General features: G+C 50.9%; 11 protein-coding genes across 11 annotated transcripts in view; 5 read left to right on the forward strand and 6 right to left on the reverse strand.

Annotated features, from left to right (window-relative positions):
• Positions 1–434, reverse strand: part of GUITHDRAFT_151321 (hypothetical protein) — a gene marked incomplete at its 3' end in the record, with an annotated part of 1603 nt that extends 1169 nt beyond the window's left edge. Inside the window, exons 1-2 of the mRNA XM_005836801.1 lie at positions 414–434; positions 1–122 (exon numbers count right to left, since the gene is read on the reverse strand). The exon at positions 1–122 is cut by the window's left edge and continues 36 nt beyond it. Coding sequence (XP_005836858.1) covers positions 1–122; positions 414–429 — 138 coding nt within the window. The remainder of the gene's footprint in view (positions 123–413) is intronic.
• A 232-nt stretch (positions 435–666) lies between these two features.
• On the reverse strand, positions 667–1347 carry GUITHDRAFT_104276 (hypothetical protein; the record flags this gene model as incomplete). The annotated part of the gene is made up of 1 exon (XM_005836802.1): positions 667–1347. One exon carries the CDS (start codon positions 1345–1347, stop codon positions 667–669), a length of 681 nt encoding a protein of 226 aa, XP_005836859.1.
• A 926-nt stretch (positions 1348–2273) lies between these two features.
• GUITHDRAFT_159396 (26S proteasome regulatory complex, ATPase RPT5) lies at positions 2274–3859 on the reverse strand (the record flags this gene model as incomplete). The annotated part of the gene is made up of 6 exons (XM_005836803.1): positions 3758–3859; positions 3563–3710; positions 3189–3497; positions 2792–3132; positions 2464–2743; positions 2274–2402 (listed from the first exon to the last, which is right to left on the reverse strand). Exons 1-6 carry the CDS (start codon positions 3841–3843, stop codon positions 2274–2276), a joined length of 1293 nt encoding a protein of 430 aa, XP_005836860.1. The 5' UTR covers positions 3844–3859.
• Positions 3860–8438: 4579 nt separating this feature from the next.
• On the forward strand, positions 8439–9183 carry GUITHDRAFT_45335 (hypothetical protein; the record flags this gene model as incomplete). The annotated part of the gene is made up of 5 exons (XM_005836804.1): positions 8439–8502; positions 8546–8631; positions 8831–8904; positions 8957–9011; positions 9142–9183. Coding segments are annotated over 5 exons (321 nt in total), but the record flags the coding sequence as incomplete, so codon positions are not given.
• A 210-nt stretch (positions 9184–9393) lies between these two features.
• GUITHDRAFT_161963 (hypothetical protein) lies at positions 9394–11621 on the reverse strand (the record flags this gene model as incomplete). The annotated part of the gene is made up of 10 exons (XM_005836805.1): positions 9394–9591; positions 9691–9723; positions 9840–9911; positions 10001–10073; positions 10308–10346; positions 10402–10450; positions 10708–10798; positions 11021–11116; positions 11167–11213; positions 11430–11621. Coding segments are annotated over 10 exons (731 nt in total), but the record flags the coding sequence as incomplete, so codon positions are not given.
• A 1440-nt stretch (positions 11622–13061) lies between these two features.
• On the forward strand, positions 13062–13871 carry GUITHDRAFT_57223 (hypothetical protein; the record flags this gene model as incomplete). The annotated part of the gene is made up of 1 exon (XM_005836806.1): positions 13062–13871. A coding segment is annotated over one exon (810 nt), but the record flags the coding sequence as incomplete, so codon positions are not given.
• Positions 13872–14108: 237 nt separating this feature from the next.
• GUITHDRAFT_161965 (hypothetical protein) lies at positions 14109–16123 on the reverse strand (the record flags this gene model as incomplete). Its single annotated transcript, XM_005836807.1, has 10 exons — positions 14109–14207; positions 14259–14422; positions 14470–14544; positions 14597–14753; positions 14811–14882; positions 14950–14997; positions 15051–15230; positions 15327–15386; positions 15439–15731; positions 16048–16123. 10 exons carry the CDS (start codon positions 16121–16123, stop codon positions 14160–14162), a joined length of 1173 nt encoding a protein of 390 aa, XP_005836864.1. The 3' UTR covers positions 14109–14159.
• Positions 16124–16333: 210 nt separating this feature from the next.
• GUITHDRAFT_85507 (hypothetical protein) lies at positions 16334–17882 on the forward strand. Its single transcript, XM_005836808.1, has 7 exons — positions 16334–16365; positions 16564–16967; positions 17020–17271; positions 17321–17383; positions 17438–17534; positions 17590–17640; positions 17756–17882. The coding sequence occupies exons 1-7, from the start codon at positions 16348–16350 to the stop codon at positions 17834–17836; spliced, it is 966 nt and encodes a 321-aa protein (XP_005836865.1). The 5' UTR covers positions 16334–16347; the 3' UTR covers positions 17837–17882.
• Positions 17883–17920: 38 nt separating this feature from the next.
• Positions 17921–18955, reverse strand: GUITHDRAFT_135583 (hypothetical protein; the record flags this gene model as incomplete). Its single annotated transcript, XM_005836809.1, has 1 exon — positions 17921–18955. One exon carries the CDS (start codon positions 18953–18955, stop codon positions 17921–17923), a length of 1035 nt encoding a protein of 344 aa, XP_005836866.1.
• Positions 18956–20702: 1747 nt separating this feature from the next.
• Positions 20703–21296, forward strand: GUITHDRAFT_104284 (hypothetical protein; the record flags this gene model as incomplete). Its single annotated transcript, XM_005836810.1, has 3 exons — positions 20703–20958; positions 21010–21175; positions 21239–21296. The coding sequence occupies 3 exons, from the start codon at positions 20703–20705 to the stop codon at positions 21294–21296; spliced, it is 480 nt and encodes a 159-aa protein (XP_005836867.1).
• Positions 21297–22790: 1494 nt separating this feature from the next.
• GUITHDRAFT_135584 (hypothetical protein) lies at positions 22791–24452 on the forward strand (the record flags this gene model as incomplete). Its single annotated transcript, XM_005836811.1, has 3 exons — positions 22791–22902; positions 22962–24235; positions 24285–24452. 3 exons carry the CDS (start codon positions 22791–22793, stop codon positions 24450–24452), a joined length of 1554 nt encoding a protein of 517 aa, XP_005836868.1.
• Positions 24453–24895: the final 443 nt, after the last annotated feature.

Consider the following 24895-nt stretch of genomic DNA (forward strand, 5'->3'; position numbering starts at 1 on the left):
GTCATTGAAGCAGTGGCCAACGGGCCAGTAGTTCCTCGGTAGTCCACAGGCATCGAGAACCACATCCGATCTTTCATCTGACCAGGCGAACGACACGAGGCTGAAGAGACAGAGGAAGGACACTGGGACATGAAACTTCGTCAGCCTGGTTTGACATCGCACACGATTGTTTCATCATCATATGATCTCGTCCACACAGCAGGGGAAACTTGCCATGGATCACATAGGGTGAGAGTTTGTGATCCCACTCAGCCATGAAAGGAAGGATGTGTACGAAATCAGAGATGGCGCGGCCAAACTTGAAGATCATAACATACAAAAGTATCTTGAAGCACAAAAATATCTCACTGCAGAACGTTTGACATGCCCTGTCTCATCTGAGTCCCCCGTGACCGCTGCTGCTCCCCTCTTACCTGCCTGGTTCGCCATTCCTCGTTTATGTGTCCGACGGTCGGGCACTTTGTCGAGTGAAAGTTGACTAAATTTACTGGTCCCGGTCCTGGAGACCGTCGTCGGAGATGAAACCGTCTTCAGTTCATGCTTCCCAAGTTGGAACTTGAAGGTCATCAGTGGCGCAGAGTCTGATCTGTAGTGCTCCCACGGCACAGTCTGACCGTCACTGTCTACGAAATCACCTTGGACAAGTGAAGTTCATGTGTGTTTATTTCATCTTACAACTATGGCAGGCGGTCTGTGGACTTGCATGCGATATCGATTCCAAGCATGTCGAGAGCTCTTTTCAGTCAGCAGATCTTTGCCTTCGATCTTGGCCTGCTCTTCAAAGCAAGTTCTCAGCCTCATGTCCGATCGATTGCTTAGTTGCCGTAAAGTTGGATTTCTGAGGGTGCCTTGGTTGGACGCGGGTTTCAACGGCTGGTGCACCTGATAGTTGCTTTCGACCTCTGAGATCCAAGAAAGAATTTGTTCTACCATCCCCATGTCAACAATAGCTTTGACGGACTTCGCAGTATTCATATCTAACAGTGAGGGTATCTTGTCCACCATGGTTCGCAACGAGACAATGTTCGCTTTGATCTGTAAGATGTTTCCTCCTAGCCTGTTCGGAGCGTTTATATGGCTCTTCTGCATGAATATTGCCTGACTGTCGTCGCTATGAAGAATTTGCATGAATGTCACCATAAGCCGGCTTAGCTGTTCCAAACTATGTCGCAACGAGTGAAGCTTTCCATCGTGACTTACAGCTACTTTGTCAAGCACGCTGAAGTGAATCTTTGCTGTGAGGGAACAAATTGCTTCTTTGAGCTCTTTGCAGGACTTGTGAGCAGAATCCAGAACACCACGAAGCTCTTGGTTGGTCATGGAAGATATCGATTCGGTTCTTTTCATTTGGAGGTTTTCCTTGATTTCCTTGTTAATAGTATTGAATGGTCTGATCGAAGACTTCTCAGGGTATCGCAAGCTCCCTTTGTGCCAATCTGTTGCTTGTTTTGAAAAGACAAGAGTGCGATGATTTGCTCTCACTCCACGACATGGCGATCTTGCACAATGCCGAGCGTCCCACGCGATTCCAACATTGCTTCCTTTCTTCGCAGGATTCCTCACGGTGCTACAAGCCTTGGACAGAACCTTGGACCTACTGGGAGAGAGAAAAGGCTGGCGGGACATCTTGCACTGCTTGCTTCTCGTCTCCTTCCTCTGCCCTCCCGGGTTGCGGTTTCGTCGATTTCGCCTGTGGGGATGTTGAAGAAGCCAAGGGCGGGGGAAGGGGTAGGGTGATTTGCTACTAAGAGATAGGGGTGGAGAGGCGTTTCAGTTTGTTATGTTTCGGTTGTAGGGGATGGCCCGACTCGGCGACCATGACATGTACCGCGCGGCGCGACTCAGAAGTCGGAACCTTGCGACCGTCACTGGTGAGAGCCTTCAAAGTATTGAACCGTCAACTCCGACCTCTGACTGACGACCGTCATGTCTGAAAGGCCCAAGTTCAGATCTCGTCGCGTAACAAATTTTCAATCAACTACCGTACCGGTACGGCCATTGGCCACTCACGGCGGCCGCCCCGGGCACTGCCGTTCAACGGTTGGTGACCGGGTGGCAGTCAGTCGGTCATAACTGAGAAGAGCCAAGTTATCACAGTATTGGTGACTTGGCGAAGTAAAATCTATAGATCTGTACAGTGGTACATATCTTATATCAGTCTTGCGATAGGTCAGCGGCCCGGGGGTGAAGCAAATGCGAGCGAGCGAGCTCGTTGCAATCAACAAGGATATATTGCAAACAATTTTGAAAGAGCGTAAACCAATCTTCGATGCTTAGGCATAGTAATTGAGGGAAGTCTTCTTCTTGGCTTGCACAACTGCGATACCCTCAACATAGTCTTCGTGTCTGAGTTCGGTTCCACCTCTCCTGAGTGCCAGCATACCAGCTTCCACAGCAACGGCCTGAAACAGCAGGGTTCAGCAAATTTCAAGTAGAAAATGGGAATGACTCTTTCATCCTTACCTTCAGCTGTGCCCCGTTGAAATCATCAGTACATCTTGCTAGCTCTTCGTAGTTCACATCGTCACTAACATTCATTTTCCTGGAATGAATCTGTAGAATCCTTGCCCTGGCCTCTTCGGTGGGGTGTGGAAATTCGATTTTGCGATCCAAACGCCCGGAACGGAGGAGGGCAGGATCGAGGATATCAATTCTATTCGTTGCGGCGACCACCTTAATACGATCCTCACTGCTGAATCCATCCAATTGATTGAGCAACTCCAACATAGTTCTTTGAACTTCCCTTTTCGCAAAGTCAGCGCCAATGTGAGAAGAGGTTAATCCAAATTACCTGTCTCCTGAAATATCACTGTCGAAGCGCTTCGTGCCCACTGCGTCCAGCTCATCAATGAAAATAATAGCTCCTGAGTTGTTCGACCCCGGACCAGACTTTTCTTTTGCCAGAGCAAAAGCATCTCTGACAAGTTTCGCACCATCTCCGATGAACATTTGCACAAGCTGAGGCCCTGCCAATTTCAAGAAGCAAGCATTCGTTTGGGCCGCACATGCTCTTGCCATGAGCGTCTTTCCCGTTCCTGGAGGCCCGTATAGTAGGACTCCTTTTGGTGGACGAATACCAATAGCTTCAAACCGTTCTTTATGTGTTAGAGGCAGGACGAGCGCCTCCACCAACTGCGCCATAGATGTTAGTGAATACTTAGACAGCGATGACAAGGCAGTCACTTCACCTCTTGAATTTGCTTGTCTAGTCCACCAATATCGCTGTATTCTTCCGTGGGCTTCTCATCAACCTCCATTGCTTTTACTCTTGAATCATACTCTGCGGGAAGCGTGTCCAAAATCAAATAGCTGTCCTTGTTCACCCCAACAAGGTCTCCAGGCTGAAGCTTTTCAGGGTCGACCAGACCAACCACCGGCAAGAAAATGGTCTGGCGAGTAGATGTCTTGATCACTACACATTTTCCCTTTCGGTGAGAGTCCAAATCCACATTTGCGCCATCATCCTCGACTTCGTCTTTCTCCTGGAGTTCCAAAATCTGTGACCGGAGAAATTATTGGTAAGTTGAGATTGCCGACAGAAATCAATATCAAAATCATGTACCTCAACAATATTTCCAACTAAATAGGGAAGCTGCTTATTGAGTTTGATCTTATCCGTGTTCTCCTTAATCCTTTCGTTGGTGCTGCTCTGTTCGTGCTTCAAGCGAGTTTCTTCAGACTTCATCGCTTTGATTTCATTGTCAAGCAATCTGCAAAGAACCTTACAACGATAATATTCACGATTGATGTCGAAAACCTGCAACGGGAGTTGATTTCCTCTGCTGTTGCTCTGAGGATATCCTCTCCGAGAGCACTCGCAATTTCATCATCCAAGTTCGCCATGATAGCGAAAACCCGGCAACCTGACAACGAATTACAATCGAGCAAGTCTTATCCACAATTGACTGTTGCAACAAATCATCCTCTGTTTTAGTAGAGTCTAAACTAAAACCTCCAAACGTATATATCCTCGCATGGTTCGAATTTGAACGTTTTCCACCCGTCCTCGTGCCTAATTTAATCATGATCCAACCTGCTAATCGCAAAATCCGATCTGTTCTATTTATATTTCTGCGCTCGAATCCTCATGACGGGCAAACTCCTCATTCGCAGGCCCAGCGATCGATTCCATTATCACCTTCACTGCACTGACATCGTTTCAGCTCTCTAACTCCCCTTCCCATGTCCTATTTCACTCCTTTCCTTTCCCTCTCTCCTCTTCATCTTCTTGCTTCTTAGTGTCGTCTTCACACCACTCTCTCTGCTCTCCATCATCCTGATCTTTCTTGCCCTGCCATGATCCAACTGTCTCGATGTGCATAGAAACAGCGACAGCTGTCCTCAATAGCACCACCACTACTGTTACCTGCTCTTTTCAGTCAGGTAGTGGGGTACTACATCGACCAGTCGACTGATGGGGTACTTGCGCTCTAAAGTACCGGTAATGGATACCACGGGTTAGTTTTACTTGAAGGGTTTGGACTTAATAAAGACTTGGGGCAATATGAGGGGAAGGGGTATGTACCCTACCCCCATTTTACACAACATCTTTTTGTTGACCCCTCCTCAAAGACTTTTTGAATCTAATAGTACCCGGTTGAATATAACCCTACCTGTCCTACTTGCGTTTCAGAGGACCCTTACCCCCCTTTGCATCTCAACCCTGATCCTGGCCATGCGGGCTTTCGCCGCCACAGCATGGCGGGCGATCCAGGAGGAAAGGACGAGAGACCTGCAGGTAACAGTCCATGGCATCACAATTCCACAAGAATCTCACAATGTCGCTGTTTTCCATACCATCATCCTGCTCTCCGCTATCCTCACCAATAGATCGACTTCAATCAGGGCACAGGTCATGCTCGGGTCGCTTTCGGTCTGTTCACCCCATCACTTGCTTTCAATGTGACTAGCATAACAACCAAATCCATGCGCTTTTGTCATGGCACGATCAAAACAACAACTTTGTCGCTCTGACATGCATGATTCTGCGGGTGACAACCTTTGGTTCATTGTGTCACATATCGCAAGAGCTCGCACAGGCCCGTGCGAAGCATATGATTCATGCATTACATTATGGTGTACACCTGCTCTTGAGTGTATCAGGATGTTCAAGACTTGTTCGCTGCCTCCCACCCCCAATGCCTGCATGACAATGTTTTTTGCAGGCTGAATTCGACAAGAATCGGGAGGTCCTTACGAAACAGCTAGAACACCGGCAGGCAAACCTTGTAAAGCTTCAAGAAAAGAAAGACCTGGCTGTCCTGGAGGTCATGGACGATGGCAGCACTGAAGACGAGAGTAGCCGCGCTGTAAGGCAGACCAATGCCTCGACCATGCAGGAAAGGGGCAATAAACACCTTGCGGTGCAGTGGGGAAAGCCCCAGCCAAAACGACGGATAGTCACTTTCAGAGTGAACTCTATAGAAAAGATTGAGAAGCCTGTGATTGTTCGCTTCCTTGTTGCAAGCCGTGTTGATGGATCCGTAGGTGTTCAACATGCCTAGAGTGCCTGCTTACCCCTGCTACCGTTCGTGGACCACCCTAGCTCGTAACATGTCAGTAACATACTGAGCACTGAGAACAAAGTGGATGGTTGATGGCATGCTGAATCTCAGGTTTGTGGACGATGACCCAGTCTTGCGATCTCTCCCATATTTCGGAGAGCAGGATGAAGGACCCTTGGAGTTCTTCGAGCGAGGGTGCCCTGCCTGTTGTTCCACTGTCGTCCCTGAACAGTTTGTGCAGGTATGAATCAATACTTGCCGACACGAGCAAGTACAGCGATGTGGATGTTCTAGTGGATCCCAGAAGGTTTTCTTGTGGAATGGTTGTGAAGTTTCTGATATCTTCCTTAGAGTTTGCTTTCGAAAGTTGATCGACTCAATCTTCAAGAAGTGTGGAGTTTGCTCATTTGTTGAGATCCCTTGTGTAATCACAATGGCAGGTTTGGTGAAAGTCATGAGACCCTTGTCGAGCTCTGTGATGTCTTGAACGACATTGAGGTTGTATGCTTAGATTGACTTTTCCTGAGCCGTTGACGGCTGAATGTGTCTTGAGTAGAAAAGTGAGGAGAATCGGGGCGAGCAAGGTTTCAGTGAGCAAGAACCGGAGATGAAAGTGAGCGATAATGCTGTGGTGAAAGTCTCTTTCACTGTGGAGAATGAGGTTAGCCTTGTGAATCTACCCAGGAAGCAAATGTTCATCAGCTTGACAGGATGTGAACGTTCACACGCGTCTTGGGGGGGAGGAGAGATTTTCCGCTTGCAGTGACAAGCTCAGCCATTCTGATAGACCTGAGCTGCAACATCAGCAACAGATACCTGCTGACGATCTGCTGGATTGTGCGCATGAATCCCGTCCACAAGAGCAGAAGAAAGAGCCTAAGGGTCATTCGAAAAGGCGAGGTCGCCCCAGCATCGCAGCGAATTTTCACGTGTGGACCATTAAGGTTGTCAGCAGGAGCTCTCTGGTGTGTCGGCTTGACTGTCATGACAGGAGATCATGGATGAAAAAGATATCTTGAAGAAGGAGCAGGTGGACAAAGTTGTGACCGAGGATCAAAACCAAGTATGTTGTTGTTTGTTGTGCCCTCGCGTTGGACAGGAACGACATTCTAGTCGCCGGCGGTGACTTTGGCTTGCTTCAGGGCCCCATAGGCGAAGATACGTACAGAACGTTGTTCTGCAGGTCGAAGCACTACTCTGTGCCTGACAAACACTGATGCTGAATGGGTTCAGGCGCTGCTTTCGTTACGATTGTAACGCCCATGGAATAGCCCAGCCCATGCCCATGGTAAGGCTTCAGGCAGTGAACATATTGTGGGTAACATGTCATGAAAACAGGCGAGACCGACGGTCATCTCGCGAAGTGATGGGACATGGGAGGAAGAAGGAGTGAATGGTGGAAATGCCGAGCATCGAGACGCAGGGGTCGTTGACAGCAACTTAGATAGAAGGGGAGCAGGGGAAATAGGAAAGAGCGAGGGAGCAGATGCATCACCCCATGATGAAGCGAATAGAATCGACAAGAAGAGGGAGCTAGCGCTCGAGACAGTTATGCGGATCTGTGGGAACGACTTTCAGACCGCCTCGAGGCTTCTCGGGGAAGAGTGGAAGGAAAGGGAGATTTATCGCTTCATGAAGGACCAGGTAGACAGATCGAGGCAGTGTCTTGCTCTCCCTCTGACATGTCCAACTCTCGCTACAGGGCTGGCTGGAAATGTTGCACAAACTTGCGCTGTCAAGGTCGAGTGACAACAACGATCAGCCAGTGGTACACCAGGCGCCAGCGGAGGCGATGGCAGCAGCAGGGACTGATCAGGAAGAGGACGTAAAGCAACAGGATAAAACTTCTCCAGATTTCAAGAACCGGCTCTCGAACGTCGTCTACGACGACGACGTCAGGAGCGAGGTTTACAACGCAGGCTTGACGCACGAGAAGAGGAGGAAGATACAGAAGGTATTGGGTGACCAGGAGATGTCGAGCTGCCGCTGCTGAATGCCAGTACAGGCGAGAATGAACACCATCACCTACAAGAAACGTCGGACGCTCTCCGGACTCCAGGTTTCCACTTCCGCCCTCGTTGCTTCCCTTCTGGCACCTGTGGAATTGCTCTCCCCTGCTTCTCTCGCACCTTGTTGCTGCTTCCCCTCCTGGCTGCTACCTCCTGTTCTGTCTCCTCACTGACTCGTCCTACCTTGTCAGCCTCCCTTCACACCCTGCGAGTGCGGAAACCAGGGGAAACCCTGCCTGCCAGATCAGGTGAGATTCCTACAGCAATTCTGAGGAGGGAGGGAGGCTGGGAGAGTTTCGAGCATCTGAGCATATTTCTCGGCAGTGCTCCTGCATCGAAGCCGGAAATTTCTGCGAGAAGCAGTGCAGTTGCCATGCCGACTGTGTTTATCGCTTCCCGGGTACGGGCGAGCAGAAGGGGCTGAGAGGTTGTGACGTGGCTGCCTTGCGCAGGTTGTCAGTGCAAGAGGGAGAACAAGAGGTGTAGAACGAGCGCCTGCCCGTGCTACGCAGCCAACAGGGAGTGTGATCCAGATTCGTGCCTGTGCGGAGCGAGCCAGGTGCTCAGTTTTCCTGCTTTTCTTCATTTGTCTCCTCTGTTCCCCTGCCTGCATGTGAAAGGCGATCTCGCTCCCTCTTGCCTCAGCTCCTCCGTCCTCCTCTCTCCTGCCTCCTCCCTTGACACAGATGGTACCAGCTTCAGAACTTCTTCGGGCCCCCAAGGAGCTCGCATGCAAGGAGGGTAGCGGACACGAGCAGCGAGCAGGAGGACTCGCCGGTGAAATGCGGCTCGAGCTCGAGCATTGGCGAGTGCTGCAATACCAACCTGCTTCAACGAGTACTCTGCTGCTCTTGCTGGAGCTGCCGGGGGCTGACCATTCTTGCAGCGGCATGCTCGGCTGCGCATGGGAATCAGCGACGTGTCTGGCTGGGGCCTGTTCTCCTCCGACGACCTTGAGAAGGACGAGTTCATCTACGAATACATGGGTCGTTAGGAGCGTGAGAGGCTGAGGGCTGAAGGGACTGTGTGCAGGGGAGTTGATATCGCACGAGGAGGCGGACAGGAGGGGGTACATCTACGACAAGATGCGGTACAGCTACCTGTTCAACCTCAACGAGGTAAGGAGAGGAGGTGGAGGGGAGACTGGCAGAGGGAAGGTGAGCGTGGTAGAACAAGAGGGAGGATCAAGATGGGCAGAATGTTTTGGAGGAGCATTCATAGAGGGGAGGAGGGAGGAGGGAGGAGGGAGGAGGGATCTTTGTGCGAGGGGAGAGTTTCGGAGGAGGACCCATGTTTCATCTCCTTGATTCCTTGTAGAGCACAGTAGTCGATGCATCGAGGAAGGGAAACAAGACCAGGTTTGCAAACCACAGCAGCCATCCTAACTGCTAGTACGTCCCTGCTCCTGCCACGTGTGTCCCCGTCTAACCTGCGACCGTGAAGTTGCAAGATCATGCTGGTCAACGGGGAGCATCGCATCGGAGTGTACGCCAAGGAGGTAAGGAGGGAGGGAGGGAGGGTCAGGAAGAGAGCGGGAGAAAGAGAGCGGGAGGAGTGACAGTGGGCAGAGAAGGAGATGGGGAAGTGGCAAGACAGGCAGGGAAAGGAATCCAACAGGCTGGTCGCAGGCGATTACTAGCGGGGACGAACTATTCTACGACTACCGGCATGGACTAGCCTATGACGTCGGTAAGCTCCTTCCGCCTCCTCCTTGCTTCTCCCCTCCTGCTACCCAACTCTTGACCCCTTGCCCTGATCCAACGCCATTGCAGGGCTCTCAGCAGTTCCAGATTGGATGGAGCGATGATGATGGGGCACGGGGAAGAGGAGGGAGGGAGGGGATGGGGATGGGGGAGGGGAACGACATAACTAACGTGAATGAAGGTGTCAATGTATTCTTAGACGCTGATCTCTCGTTGCCGACCACACGGTTCGAGATCGTTGGTTCTTTGCCTTCTCCCCCTCCCCCCGGTGCTGGGCTCGTCAGGCGAGAAACACGGCTGAGCTGGGGCTTAGCTGGCGATCGAAATTTGACCTGCTCACTTCCCGCACATCTTGAGCAGACCTGCGACCATAGACTACCGGAAGGTTCAGGCAGATAGATGGAAGCGGGGATAGAAGTAGGGTAGGAGGGAGGAGAGGAGGGGAGGAGAGGGGAAGCGAACATCTTCATATACCTCTTTGGCATGAACAGAAACTGGAGACTCACCCTGTGAGCTAGTGAGTGAGAAGAAGGATTCCTGCTGCTGCTGCTGCTGCTGCTGCTGCTCCTCCTCCTCCTCCTCCTATCCCCCGCTCTTTTCTCTAGTCCCTCCCCCCTCCTCACCAGGTAAATGTCAAACATAGCCTTGCAAAGAGGAGCTGACGAAAATGTTTTCTTCTGTCCAAGAGCTGAAACCTGCACCAACCCATCTCAGCTTCACCGCCCTCTACCACCCCCTGCTTTTCCTCTCCCACGGACCCCTCTTCCTTCCTCCATTTGCCAACCTGGAGGTCACTTCCCATCTGGATGAAGTCGATCTCATTGTTCGTCTCCAACTTGCTCATCGAGCCGAAGAAGCTGCGAGGACTCTTGAGAACGGAGCAGAGGAAGCATGAACAAACACCCTGCAAGAGGGAAGCGGAAGAGGAAAAGGAAGACATGGAAATAGAGGAGGAGGAGGAGGAGGAGGAGGAGGAGGAGGAGGAGGAGGAGGAGGAGGAGGAGGAGGAGGAGGAGGAGGAGGAGGAGGAGGAGGAGGAGAAGGTACGCATGTGCAGCACGGAAGAAGGAGAGGCGACTTTGATGTTTCACCTCTTGAACGCATCCAACGGCGCATCTGTCCCCTTGACCCTGCGGTGAGTTCAGAGCCCAGGCGACTCCCACCAGCCTCCCAGCTCGCAGCTACCTGGGCTCAAGAGACTCCGCAAGCGCATTTCCGATCTTCTCAGCTCCAACTAGTGGAGAAGGTAAGGAGGAGAAGGGGAGCGAGGGAGGGGAGAGGGGAGAGGGGGACAAGAAGAAGGATTCCAATGACTCGACAGCAAGTACACGTGTAACGAGCAAAGACATGAGGGCGCCTAGCAGAAACGAAGAGGAGGAGGAGGAGAAGGTGGTGGCAGCGGTGGCGGTGGAGGACTGGCAGAGGAGGCAAGGAGAGAGGAGGGAGGAGGGAGGAGGGAGGAGGGAGGAGGGAGGAGGGACTGGTTGGAACCGGTTCGAGCCATGACGATCTTGAGCGCTTTAGGGTACGAGCCCTCTAGGAGGGCCTTATTCGCAGACTTCTCGTCCTTGGGAGCCGCCGCCTGAAGCACTGAGTCAACAGACGCAGACTCGTCTCTCCCTGTCCTACTCATAGACTGCTCTGAACCTCCTGTCCCTCCTTTTCCAACCCTCCACTTCCCCATTCCCCCCCTTCAACAACCTCCCTTCTCGTTCTATTTGCTGTGCTCTCCTCTCTTCTTCTCCTCTCCTCTCCTCTCCTCTCCTCTCCTCTCCTCTCCTCTCCTCTCCTCTCCTCTCTCCACCTTTGCAGCGTCGGAGTCAACGTACATCCCCACCGCGTACACATTCACAGCAACGGGCCCCAGGATAGCCTTCTTCCTCTCGCCAGCTCCAATGAACTGCAAGCAAAGTGAGATGAGCATGCCGGACCAGCAAGAGCAAGCAGAACCTTTAGGAGCTTTGAACCTGCCTTGACGGTCTCCGGGAAAGTGATTCCTGTCCGAACGATCGTTAGAATCAAAAGCGAAGGACATGTATGCATTGGGTACACGCTCACTGGAAAACCGCCAGCCTCTACAGGAAGCAGCGCAGAGTATAGCAGGGAGGGGAGAGGGTGGGAAGAAGAGGAAATCATAATCATGATAATAGACAGGACTCTCCATAAGATCATCTTGTTCACATCCATGAAAATGTTGCGATCTTGTACTCTACCTGTGTGTTTCTCAACAAATCCCGATCCTCCTCGTAGGCGGTTCGCCAGCGCACCGCCCTGCTGAGCCTGCGCGACCAGGAGGGGGGAGGAACGTGCATAGGGGCTGAGGGACGAGGATGCAGGGAGAGAGAGGCCGCCTTCTCCTCTGCATGCCGCCAGTGCCGCCACGATAGTTAGCGCCTTCAGCATTGTTGTATCGAAATCTGGATCCTTTGTGGAGTGGCAGAGCAAAACCGATATTTGGATCTTATCTCAAATATATGTAAATTTTGACCAAATTTATTTTGAAAATATAATATATTATGAGAAATAATTTCAAACTCAAAGTTCCAAGACCCTCAGTGATAATCCTATGAAACACACATAAACAGGGTGGTCTCAGTTGTGACTAAATCGATTCAAATCTGATACAGGTCAATTTGAATCAATTCAGTCCATTCCGTCCGATCTCCCCCACCTGGGGAAATTCAGCACGACTCACAAATATGAGAGAATTTGAGAAAAATGTTGAAATTCTTTTCAACAATTTCAACATTTTTATTTTACAGGAACATGATTTCATTCACCCTACCCCTCAGATCTGGAATTTTCTCCCTACACAGCTCCCTACACCTCATCCACAATGGCAGGATACTGCTTGAGAGTGGGTTCATGGCTTCGCTTGTCCGATAGCGGCCATGCTGTTCCTACCTGCCATGGCTTCCTTCTCCGATCATACTACGTCGCCCCACCACCGTTTGTTGCCTCCCACCCCCTTGATTCCCTTGTTGCTACGTCCTGTTTTCCAACGATTCACATCCCCCAACCACCTCCCCTGCCACCTTGCAGCCCACTGATCTCCCGCCTCGTCCTCATGCTGTTCTTGTCTCTCATGCCGCATGCTGCCGTATGCCAATCTAGTCATTGAAACCCCCTCTACATTTCGGAGATTTCGAATGCAAATGAGTTTACACGAGATAGGGTCGGAATGAGTATGGACACGCTTGTACAACAGCAAAGTTTTTGAGAGCATAGCTTGTATTTTACATGCATTGTAATCTCATTTCCAGGACCACCTCCAAGACATGAAGAAACTTATAAACAAGCTTGAGAAGGTAACCGGAGTTGATATCGACGGGGATGGCAAGATTGCTGGAAAGCATCAAGTGCACCATGGGCATCATGGGCATCATACCGGATACGTTCAGAATGTCCACAACAACACGGGGAATATTGCGCAGCATCCTGCAGCAGGGTACGCACAGGCGCCTGCTGGGACGGAGTGTCTGCCGGCTGGGTGGGAGAAGAAGTTCGACCCTTCCATCAGGCGTTACTTCTACGTGAACCACAACAACCAGACCACCCAGTGGGAGCCTCCGGCTCAGGCCCAGCAGGGGTACTACGGCCAGAGCCCAGCCAACAACTCGTGCGGGTCGTGCGGGAGCGTAGTGGAAGCGAACGCGCGCTTCTGCCCCAACTGCGGGACGGCAATAAGTGGGTTGGGGGCCCAGCCCAATGCACACCAGCTTCAGTCTCTCTCAGCTCAGTGGAAGCCTACCAACTTCTCCAACTTCCAGATGTACAACAACAACGGTACCGTAGGCTACTCGCAGGCCGTCACGCAGCCGGTGAATACTCTGATACACAGCAGCGGCAGGAAGAAAGCTCTTCTGATCGGGATCAACTATGCAGGGACTCGCAATGCGTTGCGGGGTTGCATCAATGACGTGGAAAACATGCAGCAGCTGCTCCGAAAGGAGGGATTTCGCCGAGAGGAGATGGTGATCCTGACAGACGACGGAAGAGGCGATGCGATGCCAACAAGGAACGAAATCCTGCGGGCTTGTCAATGGCTGGTAGCTGGAGCAGGGCTAGGGGACGTCTTGTTCTTTCACTTCAGCGGTCACGGCTCTCAGCAGCGGGACGACAGCGGGATGGAGTCTGATGGATACAACGAGACCATTGTTCCCTGCGACATGCAGCAGATCGTGGACGATGAACTGTGGAACAACCTGGTCTTCCCTCTCCCCAGCGGTGTCCGGCTGACCGCTGTGATGGATTGCTGTCACTCGGGGACAGGCCTGGATCTCCCGTTCACATGGAAGCACAACCGATGGTTGGAGGACGAGAACCCTTCCCACTCTTGCGGAGACGTCCAGCTGTTTTCGGGCTGCCAGGACGACCAGACCTCGTCGGATGGTGACGTTGAGAAGTTCAAGATCGGCGGGGCCATGACCAACGCCTTCATCCGTGCTTACAATGCCCAGCCCTTCCAGACTTACCCCGAGTTTCTCAGCCGACTCAAGTCGAACTTGAGGTCTGCAGGTTTCGGTCAGGTTCCTCAGCTCTCGTCGTCTCAGGCCTTCGATGTCAACGAAAAGGTGTTCTCCCTGGTAGAGGGCATCGTACCCAACACCAATGTCACAATCGGGAGGTTGCAGAGGAGGAAGATTCGCCCCAAGCGCCAATTCTTTGGTATGATGGACGAGTCAAACGTGATGGCTGCTGGAGCGATGCTTGGTAAGTGCCGCTGGGAGAGGTTGGCTTGTTCTTACCCTGATGCAGGTGGTCTCATGCTGGCTGACGCTCTCTTCGATTTCTAGAGTGATTTGAAAATTTGATGAGCAAATTAGCTCATGCGATGTAGAATCTTGATAAATTTAGAACACAAATCCCCGTCCCCCTCGAGCGCGGTTCTTGCAAATGTTTGATTGTTTATACCGACAGCAACATGCAAAAAGGCTTGCTTATCACAACTGACAAGCATAAACTGCCATGCTCGTCTTATCACCATAGAGCTGAAAACAATCATGTCAATACATTTCCCGGTGCGGAAAACATGATTTCACCTGGCATCTTGGTCTCTGAAAGTTGCTGGGATTGTAGATGAAACTGTTCTGGTTAAGCCAGACTCCCACGGGTGCGTCGTGCTGCTCGAAGGACATGAAAGCTTTGAAGTTGCCGCAGAGTCCGCCATATGCATTCTTGTTGATCTCATCCCAAGTGGGACGATCTGCAACTTCACGTCAACAGCGACAAATCTCGTCAAGAGCGAGTCACCAGCAAACAGAGACATCAGGGCAGTGGCGTCACTCTCAGTGAACCTCATGTCCGGGGTGAAAGCATTGCAGTTCTCTGCGATGACGTCAGCCTCTACCTTGCATACCCCCTCCCCTTGAGGTCCAACCAGGCACGTTGTCCGCGTTCTCTTCGAGGAGAGCACCCTTGAAGCAGATACCGCGGTACATCTTTCCTTCCATGGCCGAGCAGAGCCTGCTAACAGACTCGCCGAGGGGTCCAGGAGGTCCCTTGGGTCCCTGGGGGCCCTCGTCGCCAGGAGGTCCCTGTGAGCAGATCGTCAGCTGTGCCTTGCATGAGGAGGAGCATCGTCTGCCTCTTACCTCAGGCCCAGCAGGTCCATGCATTCCTTCATCTCCCTGGGGGCCCTGCGGTCCCTGACGCCCTTTTGGACCCTACGTAGCGGAACTCGTCAGCTCAGGTCCAGCTCATAGCTTCTCCACTGTGGTCTCCTCGACTCACCGGGATGCCCTTTGGTCCAGGAGGGCCCTGAGGTCCAGGATTTCCAGGCTGGAGGGAGGGAAATAAGTACAACCCCCCTGTGCTGCATGAAAGAAAATTACCTTGCCAGGAGCACCGTCCTCTCCTGGAATGCCAGGGCGACCAGGAGGGCCCTCAGGACCAGTCTTCGTCTTGAGGTGGGACACGATCTCCTTGTACTGCTGTCCCTTCTTGAAGATCCTGTCCTTGATCTTCTGGATGACCGTTTGCATCTTTCTGTCATACTTGTCCACCATTTCCCTCTGCGCAAGACCATCAAGCAAGTTCGAAATCAAGCTTCAGCACTCGGAACGAGTGCAAGGCAAACAATGCAAGAGGATAGTTGAAGTGGATCCAACCTGCTGCTCCTGAATGTCCTTAGCCTTGTCGTTGTCCTTCTCAAGCTTGTGTTCCAGTTTCTGGCAGACAAACAAGTCAAAACATCGCTGAAGGCAATGCCGACAGGACGACCTTGATCTTCTTCTCTTGCTCGATGCACTCCTTGCATACGGGAACCTTGAGCGGTCTTGGTCCAATGGTGATAACATTGGGCTGTGCTGGCTCTCCATGATCCGGCAGCTCAACGGGTAGCTCGAAGGACAGAGGGACAGACTCCGGTGCTGCATCGGTGTTGGTCGCCATGGTTCCTTCAACCTCGTATTCCTGGTCGAGCTTCTGTCCTTTGGCAAGCTTGATTTGCTTCTTCATCACTGCCTTCTGAAGCAATTGCGTGCTCCTCTGCCTGTTCCCGTAATGGGACAAGCCTGTAGGTGCATGGTGACAACGCAGCAGGTCCAGAAACTGACAAAAAATAGAGAAGTGCACAACACCATAGCATCAATGTTGCAAAGCATGCAAAAGGGATCACATCATTGGACGATTTCTTCACAGTCCACATCCTGCGCTGCTTGCTGACACATAAGGACAGCAAACACCATGGAGCATCAGAAGTTCTAGGAGGGCTGCTGGCAGGAAGGACATTCCTCGCACATACAAACAACACAGACAGCACACACAAGAGATAGGATAACAGCACAGACAGGAGATGATAGAAATTTCTCAAGTTCTGACATGCCTCACCTGCGATGATCATCAACAACCCCAGTGCTCCCAGCGCAGCTGCCGCCATCCCCAGTGCCCGCGCCGAACGGCCCATGGCTCGTTGGCTCTTCGTGAGCAATCGGGCTTGAGTGGGGACGAGGGCTGGGTGGATGGGTTGGTCCCTCATACCGCACGAACATGTTGGTTACAAGAAACAATAATACAGGCCTGCCTCAAATATTATATAATAAAATGTAAAAGGCAGTGTTTATTGTTAAGAAGCTCAAAATTAGTTCGGTAAAAACGAGGCGGGGGCAGCAGGACCAGGAGGAATCCGCAATGGCTTCGCCGATGGAGGTAAGGAAGTTGCTGTGGAGGCAGGAGGGAGGAATCAACTGAAGATTCTCTTGATGCTGGTTATGTGTGATAACGATATGCAGCAGTGGGGAATGGGATGAGGAAGAGGAAGAAGGAATGTTGAGAGAAGAGGTTGGATGGAGAAAGAACTATTACAGACAACCGCGGTCTGATTCTTCCGGTCTGATTCTTCCTCAGATTTTGCAGTTTGTAGCATCGGACCCTGCATTGAGAAGCATAGGAAAAATCATAGCAACGCTGTTAGTTTCCTTGTTTTCAATCAGCCTCATGCTCAAGAGGACTGGGAGTGGCTACTGGCTAGCACCAAAGACGTCGAAGTCGAAGAGGGCCTGTGAGTTGTGGTTCTTGGTCTATGGATGTTTCTGGATATCTTGCTTTGGTATCATCATCGCTCTGCGTCTGTACGACGATTTCGATAGGAAGGACTACTTTCTAGTGTGCGGCGGGCTTATGCTTCCCCTCCTCCTGCAACCCGTCTTGTTTCCCAAGATCACGGCGGATGACGGCCGTCCTCTCCTGGAGAGACATTCCTTCAAAGCCAACGTATGGATCTTTATCTTTGGATTCATTGGCAACTACTGGTGACACCACTTACTCTTGCAAGAGGCTGATCGTTGACTTGCTGCACAACAGGTACACACACTACTTCTACAACGTTCTGAAAGCATCCTACACGATGAAGAGCTGGGATGTGAACGGAGTTCCCATTCCCATGTTCTTTGCTACGCATTTCTACTTCACGTTTTATCATGCCCTGTCAAACATGGCAATTAGAAAAGCTGTCTCGACGTACGAAAACAGCTTTGCAAGAACCATTTACCTCATGCTGCTCATATTCACCATGTCATATATCACGGCATTCATGGAAGCCTTGACTATTTCGGGGTGACAGCTGCTTGGATTATTTTGCTCCTGCTCATGACCCACGATTCAGATTTTCCTGCTACTCCTTTGCAGACCGACACATGGCGTGGATACTTGGCTCAGCGTTCTACGGGTGTGATAACATGTGGTATTTCTGTCGCTCGATGTGACAAGCTTGTGCCCATAGGATATACTTCATTGTCTCATTCCCAATGTATTACCGAGTGGATGAACTCAAAGTGCCTCACTCTGCATTCCAAGCTGCCATCGAGAGTTTGGCATCGGTAAGACAAAGTGCTAGCAGTCATGTGGTGTTTTTACTCACACCCTTACCCTCAGGGTATGATGGTCCTTTGTCTGCTAGACTTTGTTCGAGTTTATCTGAATCTAGTGAGTTGTGTTCAATTTTTCTTTCATCTAATTCATATCTCTCGTCTCCGGGAGCATTGCACCTTTGAGGTGGAATAGAATTGGAGTTTAATGATTCTCTTTCTGTTTGAAACAGGATCTGGAATTTCGCCTCAATCGACCCTGCAAGCTTGATGGATCGTTGACTTGCGCTCCTTTCACTGGACAGATATGTTAAATTCTCACTCTCAAAATGTTTATTGAAAAGATCGGTTGTACTCACGACTTTCCCTTGAACATATATTGCGAAGGCTACCACCTCCTAAATGTCTTGTTCCAACAACTCGTTGATCACTGCCAGCCGCTCCCCGCGCCGCAGCTCGAAGTTCACGTCATCTCCTCCCAGCACCTGATAGATCAGCTTCGCGTCCTTGCGCGCAGCATTCGCAAGCACCACAACTACCAGCCCCTCGTTCGCCATCTGCTGGGAGATGTGGCTGATTCTCTCCTCCGCTGCTTCCGGCAGAGCTCGATGCAGCAGCTTGGTGAGATCTGCGACGACTTCATCGAGCTTCTCGTCCCTTACCCCTTCCCTGTGATCTTTCTTTACGTGAAGGTGGCTCTCGGCCTCGGACGCGATGATTCTGCCCTGTCGTGCTGCTTCTGCCTTCGCCTCCTTCCCCCAGAAGAGGCCCAATGTCGAAAACATGCCCCACCCACTGTACTGGATCGGCATGAGAACGCTCATTGTGTAGCCGAAATGAAGCACAGTCGTCAAGAAGATGGCTCCCGTCGCAATCGTTGCCGTCCAGGCCGCCCAGGCATCATCGCGCAGCCATTGTGCCAGCACCCCAAGCGCAACAAGCAGCACACAGCTCAAAAACGTCGAGACGAAATAAATCATGGTCAACCCCTCGGACTTGCTCAGGATCCCATAAAGTGTCGAGGGCATCTCCGCAGCGATAGCCAGCAGGATGTAGGTGGTGAACATCACGTTGAGAGCGTTGATCGTCATGCACAGCTCGGCCAGCAGGTTGAAGCAGTTGGCAAGCGTCCTCTTGTCTGCACTGATGCTCGAGACGTCTACCGGAGTCAGCGAGACACTGGTGACTCCCGAGAGGATGAGAGCTGCCATGAGGTTTACGTTGGAGTACATGGCCATGGTCCGGTCTACCACGTACTCTGCAGGGACCCTGAGCAGCTGCTTGAATGTTGGGTTATGCAGGTAAAACTTCGGATTTCTGAGATCACAAAGGATCTTCTCGAAATCTTCTGGTATGCTGATCTTAGCCTGCAGCGAGTTTTCCCTTTCGCTGTCATGCCCAACAGTTTCAGGTTGGTGTATCGAATCAATCATCGGGTACGATGGAAGTTAGTACCACGAGGAAATCCAGTACGTTCTGGTCGTTCAAGCATCATGAGCACGGGCGACAAATTCATATGATCTCTCGATCGACGTGTGCCATTTCGTCTCTCATGCCACAACTAACGCCCGCATCATGGCATTATATTGCTTTCGTTGTATTCCCATTTCCGTCCGGCGTGTGCAAAACAAATTTAGCTTACGGAGATGAATATCAAATAGATTAGCTGAGTTTTTAAACCGCAAGATAGAAGTGTAGTAAATAAGGTAACTTTGTTTTAGTCAAATTACGTCATCACAAAAAGGTTGCTCAGCACGATGGTGAAGAAGCCTGAAATCGAGATTTTTAAAAGAAGTTTTAGAATGGGTGGACTTTACTTTATATTTCAAATTTACATCAGTAATTTGATAAATATTTTCGAAACGTGCCAATCAGGATTTTCACAACCGTGCCCGAATCGGGTGGGTCCCACTGGTCATTGAGCTAATAGTACCCCTCATTTTCCTAAAACTGAATGGGATAATGGAGGGTAGGTACAATTGACAATACCTCCCCTCCACGTCCTCGGACTTACATGGACCCTCCCCACTTCCTACCTCTCGTCGACGGTAAAACCACCCCTCATACTAGCACCCCCTTCCGGGCTGGATATGCGCAGGCCAGTAACGATGCTGTGAAGGGAGCGAGGCGCTTCTTCACGTTCCCTCCGGTCCTCTCCTCCTTCAGGCCTCCTTTGTCCATCTTCTCATTACCTGTGTTCACTCCTAGTCCTTTCATTGTGTCTCCAGGTCAAACTCATCTGAACCACCCTTGACCTCGACTGCCGCTGTGCTGGCTGCAAGGCAGAGGCTTTGTTTGAATCTGTAACAATAATCGGTTACTCTTCCAAGCGCTGTCTGAATCAGTCGCCTTGACATGAAAATACTTTGTTCCTTCGATAAAGAGTTTTTATCGCTTCCTCCAAGCGAAAAGGTTTGAAGGAACAAATCAAAACAAAACCATCTTTACACTGCACGACAAGGCCAGTGTAAGAATTTAGCAGCGGCAGTCTCAATCCATTTTTCAATTAATCTATAGATGAATTGACATTTGATCTGCTTATTGCGATTTCGATTGAGGGCTTATTCCTTTCGTCCACTTTTGAACAAAACACTGAGCAGCAGATTTCGGTCAGTTAAATCCTCTTGGGAAGTCCATGAGTTAGGAAACTGTTCTACTCGGCACCTGGCAAGATACAAAATGCCTCGCCCGGCACTTGAGCAATCCCGGAGAAGTCGCCCCACCGATCACGTGGCAAGGACGAGAGGGAACACAAGAAGGCGGAGCAGCTTGTTGAGTTTGGCAGTTCCAGCAGAGCATTTCTGCTGCGGATGTTGCACTCCACTGGCAAGAGCAGTGACGTACACATGTTACTTGATGATCTTTTACACTGTACACAATGTCACAATATTTGCGATTCAGCATCTATCAAACGATTCTGCTGGCCCTCACCGGTTGCAGTGGTCAACCGCGCTCCAGTGGATTCTGTTGCTACTTCGGATTTTTGACATTTTCGGTTACACTGTTGGTGTGTTTGCAGTAAGGAACAGGGATCTGTGGAAAGCGAAGATTTTTTACATCTCCCTAATTATTGGAGCGATCCTGAGAACAGCTTACTGGATAACACATTTGATTACAATTAACAAGTATTGTGCGGAAGTGCCCTCTTCAAACTGTCATTCCAGCAATTTTACAGATGGGATGTGGAATTTGGTGGTAGCAGTGATCCTCTACAATTACCTTGCGTACATTGCGTGGTCCTTCAGAATCCGCTTGGAGGACGGCAGTGCCTACGGTGTGATACGACAACCTCAAACAGGGGAGTACATTTTTGGGGTTTCCAGTGAGTTGTATCGAGCATCATCGCTGATTCACCATCGGCCGCAAATTCCGATGCTTGTCGTTTACGCTCGTCCTTTCGGGGAGTATCTTCACAGCAAGGTCGAGCCTGCGTTGGGTGAGACAGGCGGATCTCTTTGGATGTATTGTCGCTGACTGAGCATTGTAGGGATGCCTTTGACGGACCGTCCATTGGAGACATCAAGACAAGAGGCTGTTCTGGGACGTGCAGCATGGCCCGCACCAGTGTCGTCTGTGGACATGGATGGCCATGGATTGAGCAGCGATGCCATGGAGGCAGGACGAGATGTGGATTATTCGTCGTCGGACGACATGTAAGCTATCATGTTTGTGACTCGTGACCTCACTTTTCAATTGACTTTCTCTTGTTGCTCCAGGTATTCTTTGGAGATTGTTGGGCTGTCGAATCAACAAATCGAGGAGAGGTTGAATTAAGTTTTTCCTGATGGCTTTCAGGAGAGACTCAGTTATTTTTTTTCCACCGTGGCATGTCACAGTTTTGTTTTGGAACGCATCTCGATAACTGCTCTAGGCAGTCTATCCTCTCAGTTTTCGCCGGTTATTTTCATTGGTACCGTGATTTACACTGTGATTCGCAGTCGAAAGGTTCAGTGAGAGCGCTCTGATCACTGTCAATGATTGACTCTCAGTGTGACGGCCCGCTTTGTTTCACGGTGGCTTGTTATAATCCTTGCCCATAAATGAAGTTGCTACCAAGCTGACCGATTCCATGGGCCGCATGCCACGCGCGCCGACCGTCACCGTTAAGTTCCGGGCCCCTCGTCACGGTGGCAACCGTTGAACTTCCGAACTCCGCCCGGCCCGGCCGTTCCGAAACTTGAAACCAAATTGGGCCCGGCGGCGCACCGCGGTGACGGTGACCGTGCGCTGCCGGGGCCCGGCCCCCCGGGCCACTGGCACTTGGCCGGGCTGACACTGGCTCGGAGTCACCGATAATGATGACTCAGTGAGCTAGCACTTAATTATAATCATGAATCGACTCTCCTGATTGTCCTCGTACTGATTTTTGACTTAACTTTGAGTAAAGAATCCTACGTGAGGACTACGGCTCAGTGAATGCTGCCGCGCCCCCGGGCCCACCCCACGCCCCCGGGCCCACCCCACGCCGCCCCGGCGGCCCCCGCCCCGGGCCGCCGGGCCGCAGGCCGGGCCGGGGCCAGGGGGGGGATGAGGGTCAGCGCAATGGCTCTTCGGTGATGGGTAAGATGTTTGGAGGAGATTGGCAGGAGAGAGAAGGAAGGAGAGAAAGATGGATCAAAGTATGAACAGATAGCAAGAAGAGAAGACACCTTGTTGTGATGCTCAGTGCTCCTTTAGTTCAGAAGGGTTTCACCTTCGTTTTCTTCTCATTTGCAGTCACTCGTGGCCAAGTAGTTTATGCCTTGCTAGTTTGCTTCATCTCCATGCGTTCATCTATCTGCTCTAACACCCTCAAATCTGTTATCACGAATGCGATCCTGCGGACACAATGCCTCTGTCAGCTGGCTTGTTTTTTTGTGAATCTGCCAACATCCATATTTCGACCGGAATGATACAATTATTTTTGGAAGTTTGTGTCCCTGATCATTGTCAATTTCGATCCCGCTTCATTGACTTTCTTCATGGATTCACAGGGGGGTCGGAATTTCTTATTGATTGTCAAAATACCTGAGCAACACGAATCTTAGTTGCGAGAATCATCGATTGGTACACCGCAGGGCCAACTTGCCATAAGTAATGACTGAGGTGGATGCATCCTTGCACTGCCTCTAGTCTTGTATGACACCTGGTTAGATGCAATCGAAGCAGGGGATGAGCATCGATGAAGCTCTCGACCGCATCGGTGATCCCCATTCTTTTTCGCTGACATGGCCATGATGGTTTTCTTGAACAGATCTCGGAAGGGGTCAAATATTTTCCATTGCAACGATGTGCTTGCTCTGGATCGGTGAAGGCATGCAGATCTTCATCTTCTTCTACCTCCCGAAGGCTTTGAATGATGATTGGGGAACACCAGCGGATGACGTCGCATGGATTGACGGTGATGATGAACCTGACTTGAAGATTGAAGTTCTTGTCGCTGAAATGAGACGTTACCAGGTGCGATGTTTCTTGGTGTAGCAATAGGCGCACTGATCGGGGGATACACCGGAGATGCCTATGGCAGACGACCGACTTTGCTCTTCTTCGTGGGTCTTTCTGTCATCTCCGGCTTGTTCTGTTGGTGGTTTGCGCAAAGCTTCATTCATCTGCTCCTTGTCAGATTCGTTGTTGGTGTGGGAGCTGGGGGTTTCGCTCCGGTCTCGCTGTCACTGACCCTTGAAGCCTGTCCTTCACGGTACCGAGGCCGGGTTGCGTTGGCAGTTCCAGGGTTTGCTGGGGCGCTGGGGCGCGTCCTGACAGCTGCATTGGCAGAGGCCTTATATGACACTTCCTACAATCCACATTACGCAAGGTTCAATTGGAGAGGCTGCATCGTGATCTGCACGATCCCTTTCATCTTGGGATTCTGCCTTGGCGTTTATGCCATATCGGAATCAGCAAGGTGGTTGCTTGTCAAGGGACGAGGTGAAGAAGCGAGTGATGGGCTGCACAACTTAGCCCTGAGGAATGGAACAGCGGACGAATTCCCCAAAGGAACTCAACTGAGGAAGGTGGAGTGTGACGAGCTGGAGGCGATGGATGACGTTTCGTGGCATCGACTCTTTATGGAGCCCTTGCTTACACCTCTCCTCCTCACCTCGATCTCACATCTCTGCATAGCAATCGCTTACTTCGGAATGATCTTCTCTCTTCCGGTGTACCTCGATGTTTACGGCGCGGCCCACGGATGGACAGAGGAGCAGAAAGATCTCATCCTTGTCATAGTCGCGGTATCTGAGGTTCCGGCTCTGATGATTGCGATGTGGACCATTGAGATTTATGGCATCGGGAGACGGTACACAGTGATTGCAAGCATGATTGGTTGTGGGATTTCCTGCATAATCTTCAACTTTCACGTCGTCGCAACTGCCTTGAACAACACTTATGCGCTGGTCATCCCGAACTTCTTGGGGAGAGGGTTTGCTGCCGCGGCCTTGATCACTGGCAACGTGTACATGGCGGAGATGTTCCCCACTGGAACTCGAGCAGCTGCAGCTTCCATTTCCAGAGCCTCTGGTCAGGTTGGCGCAGCTCTTGCTCCCATCGCTGCAGGGTTCCTTCTTGTGGACTACAGGCAGGGAGACTATGGAATGTGGACAAAGTTGCAGCCTCTAAGAGTTTACGTTCTCTTTTCCATCTTCTCGTTTCTTGGAGCATTTCTCTTCTACGAGCTCGGTGCAGAAACAGCCGGAAGGCACCTTGCCAACACCCAGCAAGAGAGCATGGAGCAGGTAATTCATCCTTGCACTTTCTACTTCAATCTTACGTTTCCGGCTGCAGATCGAAGAGGCTCCAGATAAAAGTGAACTCCGCCTTTCATCGACCATAAAGGAGATCCTCGGCGACAAGAACCAAGCGACAGATTCCGAGAAGGAGGGCTTGCTGAAAGACCTGCCAACGAAGGAAGCCGGCGATGAAGGATGGCAAGCTAAACCCTACCAGTATTGATATTCATTAAGCACTTTATTGTACCTTGCATGCTGCGACAAATCTTTCAAATGATGTTCAGCTACTCAGTGTTGCGTTGTTTTGACATCGACAAGGACAGCAAGCAGGATATCAGATTGGAGACAGAATGATTATTTGTCCTGAATTCACATCAAGAGCGTGGCAGCGGGGACCCAAACAAATACCTTGTCGTGCTCTTCCTCTTCCTCTTCTTCCTCCTCCTCATCGTCATCATCATCGTCGTCATCCTCAAAATCCTGTCGTGATTGGCTCAGAAATTCTTTACGACATATGTTGTGTACCTCTGGCGGTCTTGGTCGTCCACTGGAGCCTACATGGATCAAGGAAGACTTCATTCAACAAGCAACCGTAGACCAAGAAAACATGCATGAAAGACAAAAATGCAAAGTCCAAGACAAACATCAAGCGGGCGGTCAGACAAG

Source organism: Guillardia theta, assembly GCF_000315625.1.
Source record: "Guillardia theta CCMP2712 unplaced genomic scaffold GUITHscaffold_16, whole genome shotgun sequence".
Classification (NCBI taxonomy): Eukaryota; class Cryptophyceae; order Pyrenomonadales; family Geminigeraceae; genus Guillardia; species Guillardia theta.